The sequence below is a fragment of the Notamacropus eugenii genome, chromosome 5 (assembly GCF_028372415.1).
Source record: "Notamacropus eugenii isolate mMacEug1 chromosome 5, mMacEug1.pri_v2, whole genome shotgun sequence".
Taxonomy (NCBI): domain Eukaryota; kingdom Metazoa; phylum Chordata; class Mammalia; order Diprotodontia; family Macropodidae; genus Notamacropus; species Notamacropus eugenii.
In genome coordinates this window covers 33,488,381-33,508,334 of record NC_092876.1, presented here as the reverse complement: position 1 = coordinate 33,508,334, position 19,954 = coordinate 33,488,381, and the positions used below count along the sequence as shown (strand labels likewise).

Below are 19,954 nucleotides of genomic sequence, written 5' to 3'. Positions count from 1 at the left end.
GTCTTTTGGGGGCAGTTTCTTCCCACTGAAGACTACACAGGGACTAGATTCCCCCTTTCACCAGCCCCCCTGGGTGCACCCAACTACAGCAAGGAAAAGACAGGATGGGAAAGTAGCTTGACTCTGGAGTCAGAGGAAGGAGGGGTGAACACACCTGTGTGAAAGTAGGGGCTGACTGTGTAGGGGAGGCTTAGAGGCAGAGGAGGGGGCAGTGGGGCACCCAGGAGGGGCCCCTTTCCCTCAGCCCTGCCTCCCAGGCCACGCCCTGGAGAGTCGCCACCAGGCACACCAGCTGCGTCCTTGGGGCCATCACAGGTGCGGCTGGCACCCCCAGCCTCAGCTCGGGGAGCCTCAGCCTCCTCACTGTCCGACTCCTTGGAGTCCTCTTCTGGGCCGTCCTGGGCTCGGGCTCCTGGGCCACTGGCTTCCTTGGCCTCACCAGGTCTTGCAACCCCTTTTCGGGCAGCAGGGCGCTGCCGGGCCTGCTCTCTGGGAGGAGTTGGGGGGCCCGGGCCTGGGCAGGGGGCTCCGTGGGGGGGCAGGGCCAAAAGGGGTGCTGAGCTATGCCTCAGCACCAGCATAGCACTCCGCCTGCGCTGCAGGTCCTCATGTAGAGAGGAGGGGGGCAGGGAGTGGCTGTCGGGGCCCTCATGGGTTCGGAGAGCTGGGTGTTCCTGGGGCAGCCCCAGTGGGTCTCCAGTCAGCAGCCTAGGCCTGTGCAGGCTCTCCAGCTCCTTCTGCCTGAGTAGTTCAGCTGACATCTCCAGCCTGGGGAGGAAGGGGGAGGGTCAGGACATCCCTGCCTCAGCAGGCTGAGTACCAACCTCCCCCTCCCCAAACCAAATGGAACTGGGCAGGCCCAGTTGGGGCTGGTGGCTATCTGCAAGGCTGTTCTCCAGGTGCCTCAGAGTGGCTAGACCCACCTGCCTGCTCTTCTTAACTGCAGGGAAGGAGATATTGGGGTCACCCTCACCTGGCCAAGCTCTGTTTTCGGAGGATTTCCTGTTGTCTGGCAAACATCTCAGCCTGAGCTGGCTGAAGGAAGCCATATCCTGGCCAGTGGAGAGGGCAGACAGATGTGGCTGGTCAGTCTAGGGCCAGCCCACACACCTTCTTCCCCCCTTCCCCCCCCCCCCAATGCCCACAAACCACCAGCCAGCAGCCTGGGTTTTGAGGAAACACCCAAATGGGCCTCTGTTCCCAGAGCTAAACCTAGAGAGACATGCATCAGCACAACACACACACAGACACACACACACACACACACACACACACACGGTTAATCTCATCCTCACATCTGCCCCCTCCCCTTCTCACCTGGGGTCTGGCACAGAGCTGAAGGCACACCCAGGAAGGGGGGTCTGAGGTGGGGGCCCAGGGCGATGTGGGGGGCATTCTGGGGCGAGAGCAGTGATGGATGGCTCAGGTCCCTGCGGGCAGATGAGAATCAGGCTGAGCCGGAGCACCCAGGGGGCCAGCTCAGTCAACCTTCCGTCCAGGCCCCCCACTGATGGGGGAGGGTTGAGAAGCAGATGCTCCTGAGAAGCTCAAGAGGAGGCCTGTAGGGGGTTGGGGTCCTCAGACTGCTCTCTACTGAAGGGGGGGGGCTTGTTCACTCCCATTTCCCAGAATCTCCTTGGGTCCCCGCGGCCCCCCTGCCCAGGCACTAATTGTGCCTCGGCCGCTGGGCGAGCAGGGGGAGGGGGAGCGGTCGATGCGCGGCTCGTTAAAGCCTCCATCAGGCCCTGCCCCCGCCCCCGGCGGCGCCAATTAATCTCGGGCGGCGGCGCGGAGGCGCTGACCTTGGCAGGCGCCGGGCCGGGCTGTGGCGGCGGTAATTACCCCGCTGCGCAGCGAGGCCAGCCCGAGACCCGGGGTATCCCTCACCTCTACCCACCCCTCACGCTCCGCAGCCCGCTGCGGGAACCAGCTTGGCTCAGCCCCCTCCCCACCTAACACGAGCAGTAAGGAGCGACGAGGTGTGTGTGGGGTCTTCCTTCGAGATCCTCTCCCCAAGAGGGGGCCTCCCCCCATTTTAAAGTAAGCAAAGAGACAGGTTGGGGGTTTGTAGGCGGCTGTGCCCAACCTCGGGTAGTTTGGCAGCCTCTCTCTTTGAGTCTGTGTCCCCACCATCAGCGACCACAGAACCAGAGACTTTGTCCACCCTCGGGTGCCAGCCCTCAGCCTTCACCTCGCGGGAGGCCGCACTCCCAGAGCTGCCTCGAGAGCCAGCTTCAAGTCGGAGCTCCCCTTCGTGCCCCTAAGAGACCACGCCTATGTCCCTTACCTATCTGAGAAGTGCCCAGTGACAGCTGTCTCCCTGTGAGGGGGGAGGCCCTGCTTCCGGCGCTGCCCGGCCCCCGCTCCAGCCCCGCCTCCAACTCCAGTTCCCGAAGAACTGCCGGAGGACGAGGGGAGATGGGGCTCCAAGGCCCCCGGGCTTCTCACGGCAGCAGCCGCTGCAACCTCCTGCCTGAGCCTTAAGAGATCTGGGGAGAGAGGGAGACTCCATGAGAAATCTGTAGCCATCGCAGGGAGTGGGGGGCACCCATCCAGGAACTTGACATGGGCCACAAAAAGCATACCCATCGACCAGAAGACAAGGCATGGGCCCCTCCCCCCGTGTCTTAAGGACTAGAACTGGTAGGGTGAACACTGAGTAAAACTGGAGAATGTTGAGAAGGGACATTCGGGACCTGGCCAGAACCCAGAAGGGACATAGGGGATTGGGCCAAATGTCCATAGGGCAGCCTGGAGTGGGAAGATGGAGAAGGGGATGGGGAGCAGCAGAACAGGGGCCCAAGGCAAACAGGATGCCACCCTCAACCAGAAAGTCTCACAGCCCCACCACCGCCTTTCACTCCTGGGGGTTTGGGGCTCCCCTGAGCAAGAAGGCAGGAAAGCCCTTCCCACCCACAATGGAAAGAAAGAAAATTCAGAACCCCAACCCCCGAAAGCAGGATGGGGAACCCCCAATCACTCCCACACTTCCTAGGCAGTAGTCTGGGCCCTGGGGAGCCAGGGGGACCCCGAGGGGCACCCAGAAACAGCCTGCCTCTAGATAAACACATATAGGGACTCGTGGAGGAGGAAACAGGAACAGAGAGACACCCTTCCCCCATACTTGCACATATACATACACTGAAGGGAACTGAGGGGCCACAGAAGGACCAGACTCCCAGACCTGCCACCCTCCATTCTCTCGGTGGCCAGCCAGGCCGGGAGCCGCTGGGTTGGCCCAGGTTGGGGGATGAGGGAAGTTGGGAAGCCACCCCCCCCCTGAACTCCCCCCCTCCCCCGGGCCTGCCCACCCCTGGCCCTGGTCCTGGACCCCGCCCCCTCCCCGCAGCCTCGGTGGCTGCTCACAGATTAATGACCCGAGAAGAGCCGGCTCCCGGCCCGGCCTGCCCGCCAGCCTGCCTGCCCGCCCGGGGGCCTGTGATTTCGCCCCGGGCTCTGCGCCAGCTCCGGAGCCGCATTGATCCCCAGTGACCGGAACGGCCCCCGCCCTCCCCCCCGCCCCCTGCCTCCCTCCCCTTTGCGCTCAGTTATTTACAGTCGGGCCCTGACTGCAGCGGGACGGCGCCGCCGGGAGGGGGCGGGGGGGGGGGGGGGGCAGCCCGTGACTGACAGCCCAGCTCCAGGCACCGCCGCGGTGCCAGCGCCCGCGCCTGCCCCCCACCCCGCAGCGCCTGCGGCACCACCCCTCCTGCACAGCTCCCGGCCCTCCCCCGCCCCGCTGCTGGAGCGGGGGAAGGGAACGGGGGAAGGTGCGAGGGGAGCAGGGGGGCGGGGGAGGCAATTAAAGAGAAGGGTTTTAAATTATTAAGCTTTTGTGAATTATTCAGGCCAAGGAGGCCAGAAGCAGGCTCCCCGCTCCTCCCGGCCCCCTGCCTGTAAGGCAGCCATCCCTCTGAGAGTGAGAGTAAAATGGCCTAGAAAACCCGGCTGCCCCAGCCCTAGGCAACCACCTGAATCCGCCCCTTCCCCCTAGAGCTTTTGTGTGACTGTCTGACTCGGGAGGCGTTTGCGTGAGCCTCTGTCAGAGCACGAGGCTGTGTTTGTGTGTGACAGAGTGACAGCATGTGGGTTCTGTTCCTAAGTCACTGAGGCTCACGTATGACAGACTACATGAGGCTACGTGTGGGCCCTGGGGAGGACCAGCCTGCCACTGACCCGAAGGAGGCTGCATGTGACTGCCAACATTCATGACCGACATCACTGACCCTGTGTATAACTGACACCCAGGGACTGTACACCAGTGATCCTGAGGCTGTGTTTGTGTGTGCCACCAAGAGTGTAAAGGACAACAGTGAGGAACAGGGCCACACTCCTCCCAGACTGTCTCTGCTATCTCCATCAGCCATTGACACAGGTGATGGGACAGGCACCTCATCATACCCCCCACCCCAGCTGGTTACTAAAGCTGACTGGCCCAGATCAGGCCACTTTGGGGGCACAAGAAATGAGGAAAGTAGATGGGTGTAGCTGGCAGGCAAGCAAATACGGGAGAGACTGTCACAGAGGTCAAGAGAATGAAAGGGGGTGAGAGGCAGAAAGGCTGAAGCACTCTGGGACATCTCAGAAAAAACACTGGAGTGGATGGGGCCAGGAGGGTCAGGGGCACTCACCACTGTGGCTGGGCAGTCCCATGGTGCTGGCCAGCTGGTAGATTCGCTGTTGCTCCTCAAAGGCACCAGGCTCACTAAGGGCCGACATCATCCTTCGGTAGTGTTCCTCCGGGGTCATCTGGGGGGCCAGCTCCTCTCGGAGAGGAGAAGGAGAGGGCTCTGGGGTAAGGGGGAAAAAGGGAAAAGGGTGAGCTGGGTGGCAGGGGGGAGGCCGAGGTCTAAGGTGGAAAGGCCTCGACATCCGTGGGAGAAAGCCCCCACAGTTCCTGTGTCCACCATGCACACTCCCTCCCTCTCATATACAGTTTTTATGATTGTTTCATTTACATTCTATATATAAAGGAATTCTTCCCGATGCCTTTCAGACATGTCTGACACACCAGCATACAGATTCTCATACACATATGTGGGTGGGTACATGTGTTCACACGCACACATGTTTATAAGGTTTGCTTGAACTGATATGTGCAAATCCAGGGTTTCCCTAGGAGACAAATCCACTCTCCCAGCTTGGCAGGAACAGCCCCAGGCTCCAGGCAGGGCTACCCACTGGGCAGCCTGAGGGACCTCCCCACACAATGACGTCTTTGGGTCAGCCCCTCCCCCAGAGACTCAGCCCTTACCCTTGGGGGACTCACTCCTGGGTTTCTTCTCCGAGGGGCGGTCACTGCCGCCGCTGCTGGGGGAGCAGCCCCGCCTTTTGCCTAAAAGGTCATCTGGGTGAGGGAAAGTAGTAAGGGGGAGGGGAGGCGGGGCAGGGGCAGAAAGGAGGAAGAAGAAGGGGAGACGGGACGAGAATGAGAAAACTGTTAGATTGTCAGATTGGGCAGCCCCCCTGGACAGTTGGTAGGACAGTTAGAAGGCCAGCCCCCGCAAGACCCAATGACCACAGCCCTTCAGTACAGGCGCCTCCGCCCCCCCCCCCCCCCCCCCCCCCCGCAACAATCCGCGTACTGAGTTTCATGGTCTGTGCAGCCGCCCCGGGGACCCCTGGGCTTCCGACAGGACGCGCCTTTCATGTCCTAAGCCAAACCCGGCAGAACGCCTCCTGCCAGCCTCGCCGACCTCTGCACCCTCCCTCCCTCTTGCCTCTCTCGCCTTCAGAGTCTGTCTCCCTCTCAGTCTTTGCCTCTCTCCTCGGAGTCTGAGGTTCCCTCCCCCCTTATTATTTCTGAATCACTCCCTCTCCGAGTCTTTTTGAGTCTTTCCCCGCCAATCTTTCCCGTTTTTTCCCCTGAAATCTCTTCCATTCTCAGTCTCAGAGACTCATCAGTCTTTCCAAATTTCTTCTTTCAGTCTCATTTCGTGATTTTCCCCTTTGATTCTTTCCCTTCTCATTCCTTCAGAATCTCTTCTTTTCTGATTTTCTGCATCTGTCCTGGTCTTCGTGTCCTGCCTCTCCACCTTGTACTGACTCCTCTCAGTCCCATTTCATCTTTCTTTTCTTTCTCTGTTTCTGACTTTCTGCCCCTCTGGATCTCTGTTCCCACCGTCAGAAAGACTGAATCATTCTCTAAACCTACTCCCCCCGCCACTTTCAATTCATTCTTTCCTCTCTGAACCTTTCTCCTCCTCCTGAATTCTCTCTCTCTCTTTCTCTCTCTCTCTCTCTTTCTCTCTCTTTCTCTTTCTCTCTCTGCCTCTCCCCCTTCTGAGTCTCTCCCTCTCTTTCCTCCCTCCCCTTCAATCTTCTCCCCTGAGAGTGTCCGGAAACGCCCGGAAACGCCGGAGCCAAGCCTGCATTAGAGCAGCTCCCCCCCTCGGAGCCCAAGCCTGAGGCCGTCACAACCACAGCGTCCCCCATGATCCAGAATCAATATCCGCCCGTAACTAGCGGGAACAGGGCTGATGGACAGACCCAGGGAGGGAATGGGAGGGAGGGATCTGAGAGTCCAGAGCTGGGGACAGGGATGGGGCAAGTGCCAGGGCTTGGGAACAGTGAAGAGACTGGAGAAAGGAGGAAACCATCCTCCTTGATGGGGGCATCAAATCCTCATCTATCAAGAGCTTGTTAAAGATGTTCCCAGGAAATGCCAGCCTATAATTGACAGACTGGCGATTGCACGTGGCCCCGCCCCAATGGGCACCACAGGAACCCAGGATACCAGCCAGCTCAGGGATCCCCACAGCAGGACTGTGGGGTTGACTTTCCTCTTCCCCCTCCCCATCTGCTTTGTCCTAGATTGTCAAATCCACCTGTGAGTCCTGGCACTGAGCCGCCAACCTGAACCCTCAGGAAACCTGCCCAGAGTACACACAGGGAGGCTCAGCTCTCCCTCCTCCCCTTCCCTGCCTCAGGCAAAAGTGGCTCAAGTCAGCTCATTTCTAAATTAATGAGCACTGAGCTTCCCAGAGTCCCAATGAGTAACTACACCCCTCTCTGAACCTCAGTCTCTCACTCAGTGAAATGGGCCCAAAAGCTCCACCTTTAGTAGGGATCAGACCTCAAACAGACAAAATTAAGTAGAATGCTTTGAAGTGAGACCAGAAATCTGACCTACGCCTAGGGCCAAGACAAGTCATCCATACTTTTACCTAGCCCTAGGGAGAGGGATGGGGCAGCTAAGTGACAAAGTGGATAGATGGCCCTGTCTGGAGCCAGGAAGAATTCTTGAGTTTAAATTCCGACTACTGACACTTAGTAGCTGTGTGACCTTGGGCAAGTCACTTCACCTGTTTGCCTCAGTTTCCTCATCTGTCTAATGAGTTGGAGAAGGAAATGGCAAACTGCTGCAGTATCTCAGCCAAGACAACCCCAAGTGGGGCCAAGAAGGATTGGACACCACTGAACAACAAAAGGGAGAAGGATTCTTGCCCCCAGTCCAGCTTCAGTCACTACCATCTCAGGAATCATGATACAGAGACATAATATATTTTAGTCATCACTCTCATTTTTGGCACAAGGAAACAGATTCTCAGAGCTTTTGTGATTTGCTCATAGTTAAACTGCTAGCATCAGAGGTGGGTTTTTTATTCAATGCAGATGTCTTGACCACATGTCCAATGCGTGGTGCTACTGATTAGCCCTAGCCCAGTTCCCACTATAGTTGAAAATCCCGGACCACCCCCTGCAGCCTCTCCCTTTTCTCCCTCACCCCTATCCAGCCCCTCACCTGATGCCAACAGAGGCAACAAGGACAGCGTGGGCACCATCTGATTCCCATCCCCAGAGAAATGAAGCCCAGAGAGGTTCGATGTCTGGGCCAGGTCACACAGCCACAGACGGCATTCAAACTCACACTGAGTGGTTTCCAGCTGGTAAGGAGCAGGACTGAATGAATGGGACCCCCCTCCTCGCCCCCCAAAGTCATTAACGGTTCCGGTTTCTCTGGCGGAAGACGCTTCGCAGCCCCCCCCCCCATCCTTTTTCTTATTCCCTTAATCCGTCATCTTTATCAGGCCGGGAAGCGCCGGGCGCCCCGATCAATCTCCGCATTAGGGCTGACAGAATGGTGCTAATAACTTATCGATCTCCGCCCGTCAGGCCCCGCCGCCCGGGGCGCCCGGGGTGGGGGTGGGGGCTCTCAGTGGCGGCAGCCGCACGGGCGGGAGAGACCCAAGCAGAGAGAGGACTTAGACCCCAGCAGAGACATAGACACAGTGGGTGGAATGAGAGCCTGTGAGAACGTCAGAGAGACAGGGAGACCACAGAGAGATACAGGCAGAGACACAGACAGACACAGAACAAGGAGAGATTAGAGAGGGCAGCGAAAGGTGAGAGACAAGGAAAAAGATGTGGTCAGTGTCAGAGACAGGGAGATCAGAAACAGAGAGCCCCAAGGAGAGTCAGAATCAGAGACAGGGAGGCAGAGGTGGGGACAGCAAAGAGTTTGAGATGAGAAGCAGGAAATGATACAGTAAGACAGAGACATACAGGCAGAGACAGACAGGAAAGACAGTCAGGGGCACATGCAGAGACAGAGATTGAAGACAGATACTGGGACAGAGACAGGGAATGGCACAGGTGGTGGCAGAGACACAGAGACTGACTGAGGCAGAGAAAGAGAAAGAAACAGGTGGAGGGAGAGGACAGACAAGGTGACAGATGGCCAAAGAGACAGAGACCAGAAACAAGGGCTGAGGTGCACAGTAAAGTAGTAACTGTGCTTAGCACTCAAGGCCCTCCAAGGCCTGGGATCTCCTTCCATATAGAGTCTTTTATCATGTTGCCTCCTCCTTACTCTGAGCTCTAATTAGTCAGTCAAACAGCCTAAGAAATTAACCACTCGATACATACCAGGCACAAAGCTAAGACCAGACTAGTTGCCCCTAGTTTGGCTCCTGCTTACCTCTGGGCTTTTGCCCAGGCTGTACCCTCTCCCTTCATCACCCATGGTAATTCCTGCCTTTTCTTTAAGCCCATCTCAAAAGCAGTTCTCTCTAAGGAGGGAAGGGGAAGGAAAGAAGCCTTTATTAAATGCTTACTATATGATCTGATCCTCATAATAACCCTGTGAAGTCGGTGTTATTATCATCACCATTTTACAGTTGCGAAAACTGAGGCAGACATCCAAGTGTGGGTATGGAGAAGGTTGATGAACTGGAGGGGCTAGGGTAGGGAAGCTGAGGCAGAAGATAAAGGAGGATCAAAGTCACCCATGGAGACCTCCCTCTCCACAAACTCCCCTCCCCCCTGCAATGGACACCAATACATAAATATAGACAAACACAGAGACCTATCCAGACCCAAACACACCTCTCCCAGAGCTAAACTCTCCAGCTGGGGAAGGGGAAGGTGGAGAAGGGATCGAATTTCTATAAATCACCTGGCTCATAGGCAAATCTGCTGCCTTGACTCAGAACCACAATCCTCTCTGCCCCTCCTAACCTTCACACATACTTTGCCATCTCTGCTCCTGAGAAAGGAAGATTGGGGGGACCTTGGACTGGGGTTCAGTGGGAGCACACCTAGTTTTCTTGAAGGCAAGAGGGGAGACAAAGGATGAGGCTAGCCAGGGTCAGAGGACCTAGTGCTCTCCTCTTCTAGAACAATACTCACTCAGATCTGGATTCTTTGGGGATCAGAGAGGGTAGAGCTTTTTCTCAGGGAACAGAACCAGAGGAGCCAGCCTGGAACTGAGCACTATGAAAGGAGTTAGCTCTGGAAGGGCTTGAGAATCCCCAGAGCTGTGATGCCACCGCCCAAGGAGCGGTGGAAGGAGCAATCTGTTTTCCCTTCAGACCAGCTACACCCAGGCTTAATAATTGTTTCTGAATCCCTTCCCTTTTCAGGAAAGTGCCTGTCTTAGCTCTTTAGTTGTTTGGGGAAGGGGAGCCAGGAAGAGAGAAGGCAGGTGTTTGGCCACCTGCATGAGGTAGGTGGGGCAGAGCACCCCTGCCTGGGCTGGTGCTGGCAACGACTGTGGTGGAGAGGTCAGCTAGGGAATAACTGTTGGGAGCCAGCTGGCCTCCTTCTCCTGGCGCCACCCCCCCCCCCCCCTTAATAAGGCAAAATCACAGCTACTACTTGCCCAAGGCTACCTCATCCCCAGGACTTGGGCCCACAGGAAGCAGGGGATGGGGTGATTTGGATCCCAGCTCTGCTTCTTGCGACCTGGTGGGATTTTAAGCAAGCCTAGCCTCAGTCTCATCTTCTGTAAAATGGGAGGGCTGGACAAGATATAAAATACTACAGCTCTTCATTTGGACAGTTTCTCTTGTAAGGTCTTTTCCCGGTTTAATATTCTATGCTCTGTATTCTAACATTTCCTGTGCTGAAGTCTCTCTGACCTTGGGTTCTAAGGTCCCTCCCAGCTCTGATCTCCTTCGTCTCTCTACCTTCTAAGCCCCTGTTCTCTTCTGGTTATGACATTCTCTCTTCTCAGGTCCCCTCCAACTCTAAATCCTAAGATCCTGAGAGTATCCATCACAGAAGGATAGCAAATGTTGCCTGGTTATTGCCTCCTGGCTCTGCAAAGTCAAAGTCACAAGCATGTACTCTGACAGGAGATGTGTTAAACTCAGCAACCAGGGTTGACATCCTGCATGCCCTGGGACTCTCTCTAAAGTCGGTGACTAGAATCTCAATGTCCCTGATCATGGTTAATATTCCCCACTCTCTGTCCCTGATTAATGTTCCTAGGTCAGTGTTGATGACCCCTAGTTAGCATCTCCCCATCAGAATCCTGGTCACTGACCTCTGGTTACTATCAATCATTTTCCTCTCACCATAGTTACTGTCCCCTAGTCACTTCCAAAGTTACTGCCCCATGACCACTGTCCTCTGATCAGTTCCTTGGTCACTGTCCCCCAGTCACCATCTCCCAGGCAGTTCCTTGGTCAAGTTCCCTGGTCAGCGTCTCTAGTCAGTTTCCTGGTCAGTGTCTCTAGTCAGTTTCCTGGTTAGTGTCTCTAGTCAGTTTCCTGGTCAGTTCTTTGGTTAGTGTCTCTAGTCAGTTTCCTTCCCTGGTTAGTATCTCTAGTCTATCCTGGTCAGTTTCCTGGTTAGTGTTCTAGTTAGTTTCCTGGTCACTATCCCCTGGTCAGTTCCCTGGTTAGTATCTCTAGTCAGTTTCCTGGTCAGTATCCCCTGGTTAGTGTCTCCAGTCAATCCCCTGGTCAGCATCCCTGGCTGCTTCAGGTCTTCACCTTGGCCCTACTCTGCCTCTTCTTTCTCCCAGGACTGAGGATTCAGGGCTGGCTTGTGTGTGATTAAGAGATCTTGAAGAGTGAGGGGGGGCCCCAGCTGGCACACAGAACATCTCGATCATTACCTCGGCTCACGCAGGCTCCCTGGCCGATCGATAGGGCAATTAGATTTTATCAGCAGCCTGCTTGGCCTCCCTCCTGCCGTCACAGCCCCAGAACTGCTCTTCCCTTCCCCCGCCCCTTTTCTCTCCCCCATCCCACCCCAGGCACCAAAGACAGAGGCTTCCCCCAGCTACAGAGACAGAGGCAGAAAGAGGTGGGGAGAGAGATACAAAGGCAGAGCAAAAGTCATAGACAGAAAAACTGACAGCATCTGTCTGAAATGCAGAGATCAATGGAGAGAGATAGAGAAACTGACAGAGACAAGTAGGGAAGACAGGTCCTAAAGTATAGAGGGAGGGACTATGATGGGGTATGAAATCAAAGTAACAGAGACAGAATAGCTCATGCTGAGGAAGCCCCCAGACTCATTAGGTCTTTCCAAGGAAGAACCCCCCACCCAGTCTCCCAGTCTCCAACTTACCTTTGACCCCCGCTTTCCTCTGCCCTGCAAAATCAGTTAGTTATGACCTAGACATTTGTACCTCTCTCAAATTCCCTCCAAAGAGCTGCCAGTTCATCTCTCCTTGCTCTCTGCTGTGTGTCTGAGCACCTGTCATTTACCAAGCTCCTCAAAAGCGAGGGACTCTCTTCTCTACCCTTCCCTAGGACCCCAAAGGGGACATCCTCCTTCTCTCCCCTTGGTTCTTCTTCCCCAGACTTTCCATTCCCAGAAAATTCCATGCTCTCAATCCCAGGGCAGTTAAAGCAGAGAGAACCAGCTAGCAGCACCCACATTTCCCCTGAATTCCCTCATCTTCCTCTCCTGCTCCCCCAGTGAGCTTCCCTATCTCCTCAATTTCCCAAACTTCCCTATACCCTTCTCCGAGGAAGGTATGCTCCTGAGACTTGAGGCCACTCAAAGGATAGCCTCCTCCCTCCTCTAATTGAAGAGAGATATGGGGGTACACTCATGTATACAAGAGTGAACATCTGTTTGGGGGTACATGTGTAACGCTATGTGAACAGGTGGTCAAGCATTCTTGTGTCTCCAAATATCTCTATGCATCTGTAAGTGTTAGCAGTCTGGTCTGGCCAATTTAGTCTGTTCTCTGTTTGTGTATATCTGTGCGTGTGTGTGTGTGTGTGTGTGTGTGTGTGTGTCCCTCAGAGTCCCCAGTCTTACATGTCTCTGGCACCTGCAGGTCAAGGCTAAGCCTGTAGCCTGGATGAATGCAATGGTGGGTCCCAAAGGCAACCTCAGAGGATGGCCTCCTCCTCAGCCTTCCCCACCAGGGTTGGAGCACAGAAAGTAGATGCCTTCCCTACACCTCCATGACTCTGACCCAGACCCTGAATCCTGTGGGCGTTGGCCCTCTCACCTGCTGGGCCCAAGCCAATCTCGATGCTGCTTCTCTGGAATTCACAGCGGCTTTGGCGCTCAGGCATAACGAGGTGGCGGCTCTGGTGGAGATTGGAGATGATGGTGGAGAGGTCACTGTCACGGCTGTGTGGGGAAAAGAGGGTGCAGGTAAGAAGAGATCAGCCCACTGGCTAGTTCCAGAATGGTGTGAGCCTGGGATGTGTGTGTGTGTATGTGTGTGTGTGTGTATGTGTGCACGTGTGCACGACACACTGTGTGTAGACATGGGAAGAAGACTTTCTTTCCCCTGGCTTTTGGAAGGGAGGGGGAGTGGGAGGATGGGGTTGATAAAAGGTAGGAAAATAGGGATGAGAGCAGGCACAGGTGCAGACCAGAAGGGATTGGGGCCCTGAAGACACAAAAAGAAAGAAGAAAATGTTGCTTCCTAGGATCTTACTTTCCATCCTGGAAAACTCCCAGATCTTTCGGTGGGCCAGGCCTAAGTCTCTAGAGGCAGCCTCAAGGCCAGGCATACAGTAGGTGCTCAGTTAATGGTAGTGCAATGAACAAATGTATGCATGGCTAGATGTCAGAAGACCTGGGTTCCAATTAGGGCTCTGTCCCCAACCAGCCAGGGGACTCCAGGCCAATCACCCCTCTGGGCCTCATTTCCCCAATTGGCAAGATGGAAAATAAATGCCCGGTCCAGACACCCTTCCAGAATCAGCTCTCTGGGCATTTCTAGGGTCTCAACATTCAAAATGCCATGTCCAGCCTGCAGCGACACACACACACAGTCACACACAGATACTCCCAGAGACACCCAAACCACCAACACAGAAATACAGTTATATAAACTCCAAGACAGGCAATCACCTGTAAATACAGACCAACTCACATACAAAATTACACACTCACTAACACATAGATAACATTAACATACAGACCCACAGTTACAGGTACCCAGAGTCACCAGTGTACAAAGACACACTCAAAGTCATAGATATGTCCAAAGACAAATACACTCTTACACAGAAACAAAGAGGTGTACAGAGATATCACACACATACACACACACAGGCATGCACATTCACCTGAAATGACAGGTGTCATTCATTAACTTCTCTATTCCAACCATTGTCTTGCATAAGAATCACTGCCAGGCAGGCCTATTTACTTATAATAAATAGGTATTTGTAATCCCTTCCTGGTCCTTGCTTTATTTCCTCAGAGTTAGTCAGCCTGAGAGGATATTTACAGATAGAGAGAACAGGAGACCCTACAGAAACCCCAAATGGGTTTGAGGGTAGAGAGAGAGAGATGGAGAAAGAGTCAGAAACAGAGAGAACGAGAGAGAGAAGGAGGGAGGGGGAGAGAGAGAGAGAGAGAGAGAGAGAAAGAGAGAGAGAGAGAGAGAGATGGAGAAAGAGTCAGAAACAGAGAGAACGAGAGAGAAGGAGGGAGGGGGAGAGACAGAGAGAGAGAGAGAGGAGGAGAGAGAGAGAGAGAGAGAAAGAGAGAGAGAGAGAGGGGGAGAGAGAGAGAGAGAGGGAGAGAGAGAGAGAAAGAGAGAGAGAGAGAGAGAGATGGAGAAAGAGTCAGAAACAGAGAGAACGAGAGAGAGAAGGAGGGAGGGGGAGAGAGAGAGAGAGAGGAGGAGGAGAGAGAGAGAGAGAGAGAGAGAGAGAGAGAGAGAGAGAGAATACGTATGTGTGTGGTAAATGTGGCTCTCAGCTTTTTCCTCAGTCAGCGTATTAACACCCTCATCCAGACAGAGGGACATAGATATACTTGAAAACCCCAATAGGACCCCTCCTTTTCATTCTGGTTTCCGCTACTGCCTCTTCCCATCCACAGCGCCCCCCCCCCCCAATCCCACCCCCACAACCTGACAACCCCGACCCTCAGCTCTGAGGAAGGAAACCCCTCCCTACCCTGCAAGGGCTGATGCTGGCTCTGCTCCGTTCACTGAATGACCAGGGGACCCTAATTCTAACCTCATTAAATATCCCTTCAGACTCAGCTGGCCCCCCACCCCCTTCCCCAGGGGCTAAGCTAGGCCTCTGCTCCTCTAATCAGATCAGTTTCCATCAGAAACTCTAACTTGCCCCTCCTACTCCCTAAGTACTAGGGCTTGGACCTGGACACAGAGATCCCCAGGACCAGCCAGGGGACACTGGGGGCCAGTCCTTTCCACCCTCTCTGACAGGCATGACCCCCTTATTTCACAGTCATCCCTCTCAGCTACCCTACCTGCATCAAGGGTCTGACCCTTCCCTCCAGTGAAAGTCCTTCCTTCTTTAGATTTGTACCTCACCGGCTTCTTTGACCCCCAGGCCCCAGGGCCAACACAGGCACCCTACCCTCTGGGGCTGACAGCCCCTTCCCCCCAGGTGGGAAGGCCTGATCCCCTCTGAGCTGCCCTTCCCAGCATTATGCAAATAGCATGAGTTGTGAGCAGTTTATAGGATTAATTGGGAGTGATTAGCAGTTTCTTTAATCAGGCAGGCGCATCAATGGAGGGACAGACAGGATGAGGCAGAGAATTGCTGGCCTCAGCACTGAGGGACAACAGATGGGGAGCTAAGAGGGCAGAGTTGCAAACCGTCCAGCCACCAACCTTCCTGTTCCGTCTAGATGTTCTCCACCCAGGGATGTCTCTTCCCTTCTGGAGTCCCAAAGGCAGGAAGAGGGCTTGAAAGGCACAAAAGCCCCGGGTTTGAAGGGGTTCCTTGGGAAGGCAATTTGGAAATTCATCATGGAACACTCTGGGCCTCAGTTTTCTCACCTGTAAAATGGGGCTAAGATGCCTGTGATGCCTACAATCCCAGGACTGTTTAGGAGGTTCAAATGGGAGAATGTAAGGAAAGAAATTCCCAAATCTGATGGTGTCCTGGGCACTGTCCAGGACTGTCTTGTAGAGTTGTCTACCTGCAGAGAGTAGTGGGTTCCCTCCTCCGGGAATTCCCTATACCAATGGGCAGGGACTGTTTGAGTGGTTATCTTTGGGTCCTCAGAGCCTAGGGCAATGCCTGACAGGCCCTTTGATGAACAGAGAAAATGTCCCCATAATATTCTTTTTCAGAGTTTCTCACACCTGTGGGCTCCTAGCCACTCCCACTGCCCTCCCCCCCAGGCCTCAGCACCTTGGACCTCCCTTCTCCAGCCCATCCCTCCTCCAGCCCATCCCTCACAAGTCTGACCATGTCTTTTCCCGGAGGGAGGTCCCTCTCTGCCTCCTGGATGGATTGCTCTTTTTTTCTGGCATCAAGGTCTTTGTGGTTTGCCTCAGCCCACCTTTCCAGCATCTCACCTTGTTTCACTGTGGAGTCTTCTGCCTCCCCCAGGACTTCACTCAAGCCCTGCCCTCTCCTGCCACTTTTCCCTATCCACTCAGACTCCTCTATTCTCCTTCCTCACTCATCCCTTCCAGAACAACCTGGTTGCATCTCTCTCCTTCTACGTAACTTTTCTGTAGGAGTCCTATCTGCAGCACTTCTGGGCCCAGCTCAGGAGGCTCCGACTGAGAACTTGGGCACATAGGACTCTCCCTCACCCCGACGCAGAGCTCAAAGGGACTCTGGAGGCCATCAAACCCAGCCCCCTCATTTTAAAGATGAGGAAACTGAGGAAAACAGAGGGGAAATGATGCACCTAGGTCACACAGGTAGTAAATGGCAGAGATGAGGTGCAAATCCAGGTCACAGGATAATAAAATTATACTCAGTGGGTGTGGGAGGGGTTCAAGGGAGGGAAAGAATTTGGAACTCAAAATTTAGGGGAAAAAGAATTTTAAAAATAAATAAAAATGAATTTTAAAAAGAATACATTTAGAGGTAGAAGGGACTTCAGATGTCCAAACTCCTTCTTTACAGGTGAGGAAACTGAGGCACCAGAAGGGGATGTGACCAAGATCACACAGGGAGTAAGGGGCTGAATGAGGATTTTATCCCAGGTGGCCTAGCATCCTTTCTGGCATGCTGTTTAGCTCTGCTCTGGCTCATTCCTCTTTCTGGCCCTCACTTTCTACTTGGACACCTCCAATCTCTCAGCTCTGGGTGTCTCTCCTGGGCTCTGGGGGAGCATGCTGATGGTCCTGATCCACTGCTACCTGTTCTGGTACTCAGTATGAGGAGACAGAGATTCAAAGACCTGAGCGGAGATGGATGTGGAGAAATACAGAGAGACAGAGGGGAAGACGCAAGGAGAGGAAGAGCATTCAGGACTGAGGGAGAGACAGCCCAGGGGGACTGCTTTATGCCAAACACATCCCACTCTCTGGAAGACACATGCCTGGCCCTGTGGGGGAGCAGGAGAGAATCTATAGCTGGCAGACACCCTCCCTGGCCCCATCCACCAGGTGGTTCACCTGTTTCTCCATAAATCCCTGAAAGCTAAGCCCGAGCTAAGCAAAGAGGCTGAGGACCCCCTCCCCTCCTAAATCAGAACCAAGGGGATTCAGCAGGAGAGGCAGACAGATGGAATCTGGGTTTTGCAGACATTCTGGACTCACAAGGCTTCTGGGATCCGCCCCCACCTCCAGTGGCCCAGGCAAGTCCAGGACGCTGACTCAGCAAGAAGGGCCAGTGGCTGGAGGTGGAGATCGGCTTATCGGCTCAGGGCGCCTAGCTCATCGCCTAAATCCCCGTAATCGCATTGTCAGCTCTCCAAGTGATGGGGGAAGGGGGAGGCTGGCCCCACTCCAATGCCCCCTCCCTCCCAGCCACACCCCTCAAGGCCTGGGGGCCAGCCATAGGGTCAAAGACTGGGGAAAGACTGGGAGCTTTTCCATCTGTGCAGAACAGATGGACAGACACCCAAGACAGAACCCTAACGTAGGCTGCAACTTGGCAGAGGGAAGTAGAGGGAAGGGTGGGTCCACTCCCCAATAGTCTATTAAGTTCTTGGGGTTTTAGGGCTACAGAAGACCTTTAGCCTTCCAGTCTAGTTCCTTATTTTACAGATGGGGAGAACGAGGCCCAAAGAATGGAAATGACTTGCCCAAGGTTACAGATAGTGAGTAACAGAGGTCCTTTAGACACCATTGGACCATACTGCCTCTCAATGGGGAGAGAAGCGGATTCAGGAAGACTTGGAAAGGAGGGGTCTCCCAAAAGATGAGACCATGTCTTCCCCACCAGACTAGACTAGGCTAGGGGCTAACCAAGAGCAGACTCATTCCTCCTCCTCCTCATCTTGTCATCCCATCTCATCCCCCTCTCATCCTGTGGAATCCCCAGGTCAGCCAATGCTGCCTGCCAGGCTTCTCAAAAGTCATTTCTCCTCTCAGCTCAGGGATATGTCTGCCCTCTGCCTGTGTGTATGGGAGGGCTTCCCCTGGGAATCCTTGGGGCCCAGTGCCAGATCAGGGACGGAGAGGCTCCCACAGCCCTGACCCCTGGGGTGGGCCCAGTCAGGCTGGGGCAGGAAGCCGGCCAGAGGAGATGGGCTGGGGAGAGGGAGAAGGAGGCGCCGACTTGATTTCCCCATAGACTCTGCTGACAAATTTATCCTGTAATGTCCCAAGTAAAAGGCCCATAAAACGTCATTAATGTTCATGACAGGTCATAAAAATGATCAGTTGAGCTGGCAACTCCAAAATGAGGTAGAAATAAGTTTAAAGATGTTTTTATTGTAATTCTGCTCCATAATCTAGCCCTTCTTGGGATCATAAATACCTCTGGAGCCCAGCCAGGCCTAAGGCCCCTCTTCTGGGGAGAGCAGGCAGCTGTCCAGCAGGTTCTCCCTCTTGTCTACCCTCCATCTCTCCTGTTGCAACCAAAAACCCGTTTTCTTAGGCTCCTTCCAGAGACCCAGGAAAAGCACTTGATTTGTTCACATACACACCAGAGACAAAACTCTGGGACAGGCTGACCACAAACCCAACCCTCCAAGCATAATACAGGGGGAAAAGCCCTGACCCTTCGAAATTCAAATACTGCCTCTGAGGATTATGTTAGGCAAATCACCTATTAGGTCTCAGTTTACCCAATTATTAAATGAATGAGATTTATCTCTCTCTTGCTTGAGACAGATGAGCCTATGATTGATTATCCAGGTCGCCCCCCCCACCCCTTCCCTAGACCAACCATGCTGACTTCTCTCATGCCCCTTTATTCTACCCTCCTCCAACAAACACTGACTGTCCTCTGGCTCTCTCCATGGCCCTCCAGATGACTAATAATTAGGCCCTCCCTAGGTCCCTTTCTCCCACCTATTCATACCCCAAGTCCTTAGGCAAGGCTCTCCTGAGTGGTTTTGGTGATTGCCTCAGCCTAGGCCCAACAGACCAGACATGTATCTCTGTCCTCTGATGGCAGCTTAGACTAGAATATATTCAGCCAACAAACCATGACCCCCTCCAAGGCCATAGCTGTGCCCAGATAGACCCAAAGGGCAAATGAAATCATCTATTATCCCCAAATACAGTCTCATGTCCCTGGCTTTGTTCCATGAAAGATTTAGAGCTGAGGGGAGTCTCGCAGACCTCCAGACCCAAGGCCCAAGGTTCAGGAGAGGACAGCAGACTTTGGGGTGGGAGGCAGCAGCACTATGATGCTCTAGCTATCCGTACTCCTGGGTAGAGCCAAGGCCCGGTGATGGCCAACTAAGAGACAGGCATCCTCCCTCTCTAGTCTATTAGGATGGGGGGGTACATTGCACCTCTCCCACCTCAGTCTGCTCCAAGGATGCAGGTGATCCCAAGTCAAGGAGGGCTATGAGAATGAGTGGGACCAGTCAAAAATAAGGGGAAGGATGAAGGAAGAAAAACAAGGAGGGGACTCAACAAGGAGACAAGAGTCAGAGGAAGGATAGTGGAGGGCAGAGCCCCCAGAGACTGAGGACACACAGCAACAGAGACCCAGGGAAACATCATGCACTCATGTCAGCCAGTGGCCCAGGAACCCTTATCCTACCAGATACCCAGGGCCCAGGGCTACCTGCAAGACGTCTCTCGGAAGGAGATGTTCAGATCCCAGTGAGTGTGTACCCTGGAGAAAGAAAGAGAAGGTCAGTCCTGGCTCCTTCAGCTCATGTCTCCTTCATTTTCCCATTCACAGCTTTCCCCAGGGTCACCCCTGGCTCTCCCTCAGGGTCACTCCCTACTCTCCACCTCAGAAACAGCTCCTTACTGCTCTCTTATGGGGGAAGGGTGGCTTACCGAGGCGCCAGGCCACAGTTGGAGACCCCTCCCCCTAGTCAGCCACCAGAAAGGGGCTCCATGGTCACAGCTTGCCATTCAAGGTCCCCACAGCCTGAACCCAACCTATGA

At 54.3% G+C, this 19,954-nt stretch overlaps 1 protein-coding gene across 4 annotated transcripts in view; it reads right to left on the bottom strand.

Annotated features, from left to right (window-relative positions):
• SAMD11 (sterile alpha motif domain containing 11) overlaps positions 1 to 19,954 on the bottom strand; it is a 42,678-nt gene that overhangs the window by 2,807 nt on the left and 19,917 nt on the right. For 3 of the 4 annotated variants that reach the window (XM_072608417.1, XM_072608419.1, XM_072608420.1), the window contains exons 4-12: positions 19,623 to 19,673; positions 15,302 to 15,412; positions 12,701 to 12,825; positions 5,255 to 5,347; positions 4,632 to 4,790; positions 2,288 to 2,489; positions 1,318 to 1,430; positions 974 to 1,052; positions 155 to 768 (exon numbers count right to left, since the gene is read on the bottom strand). In XM_072608417.1, the coding sequence (XP_072464518.1) occupies positions 155 to 768; positions 974 to 1,052; positions 1,318 to 1,430; positions 2,288 to 2,489; positions 4,632 to 4,790; positions 5,255 to 5,347; positions 12,701 to 12,825; positions 15,302 to 15,412; positions 19,623 to 19,673 (1,547 nt within the window). The remainder of the gene's footprint in view (positions 1 to 154; positions 769 to 973; positions 1,053 to 1,317; positions 1,431 to 2,287; positions 2,490 to 4,631; positions 4,791 to 5,254; positions 5,348 to 12,700; positions 12,826 to 15,301; positions 15,413 to 19,622; positions 19,674 to 19,954) is intronic. The other variant, XM_072608418.1, reaches the window with a different exon arrangement.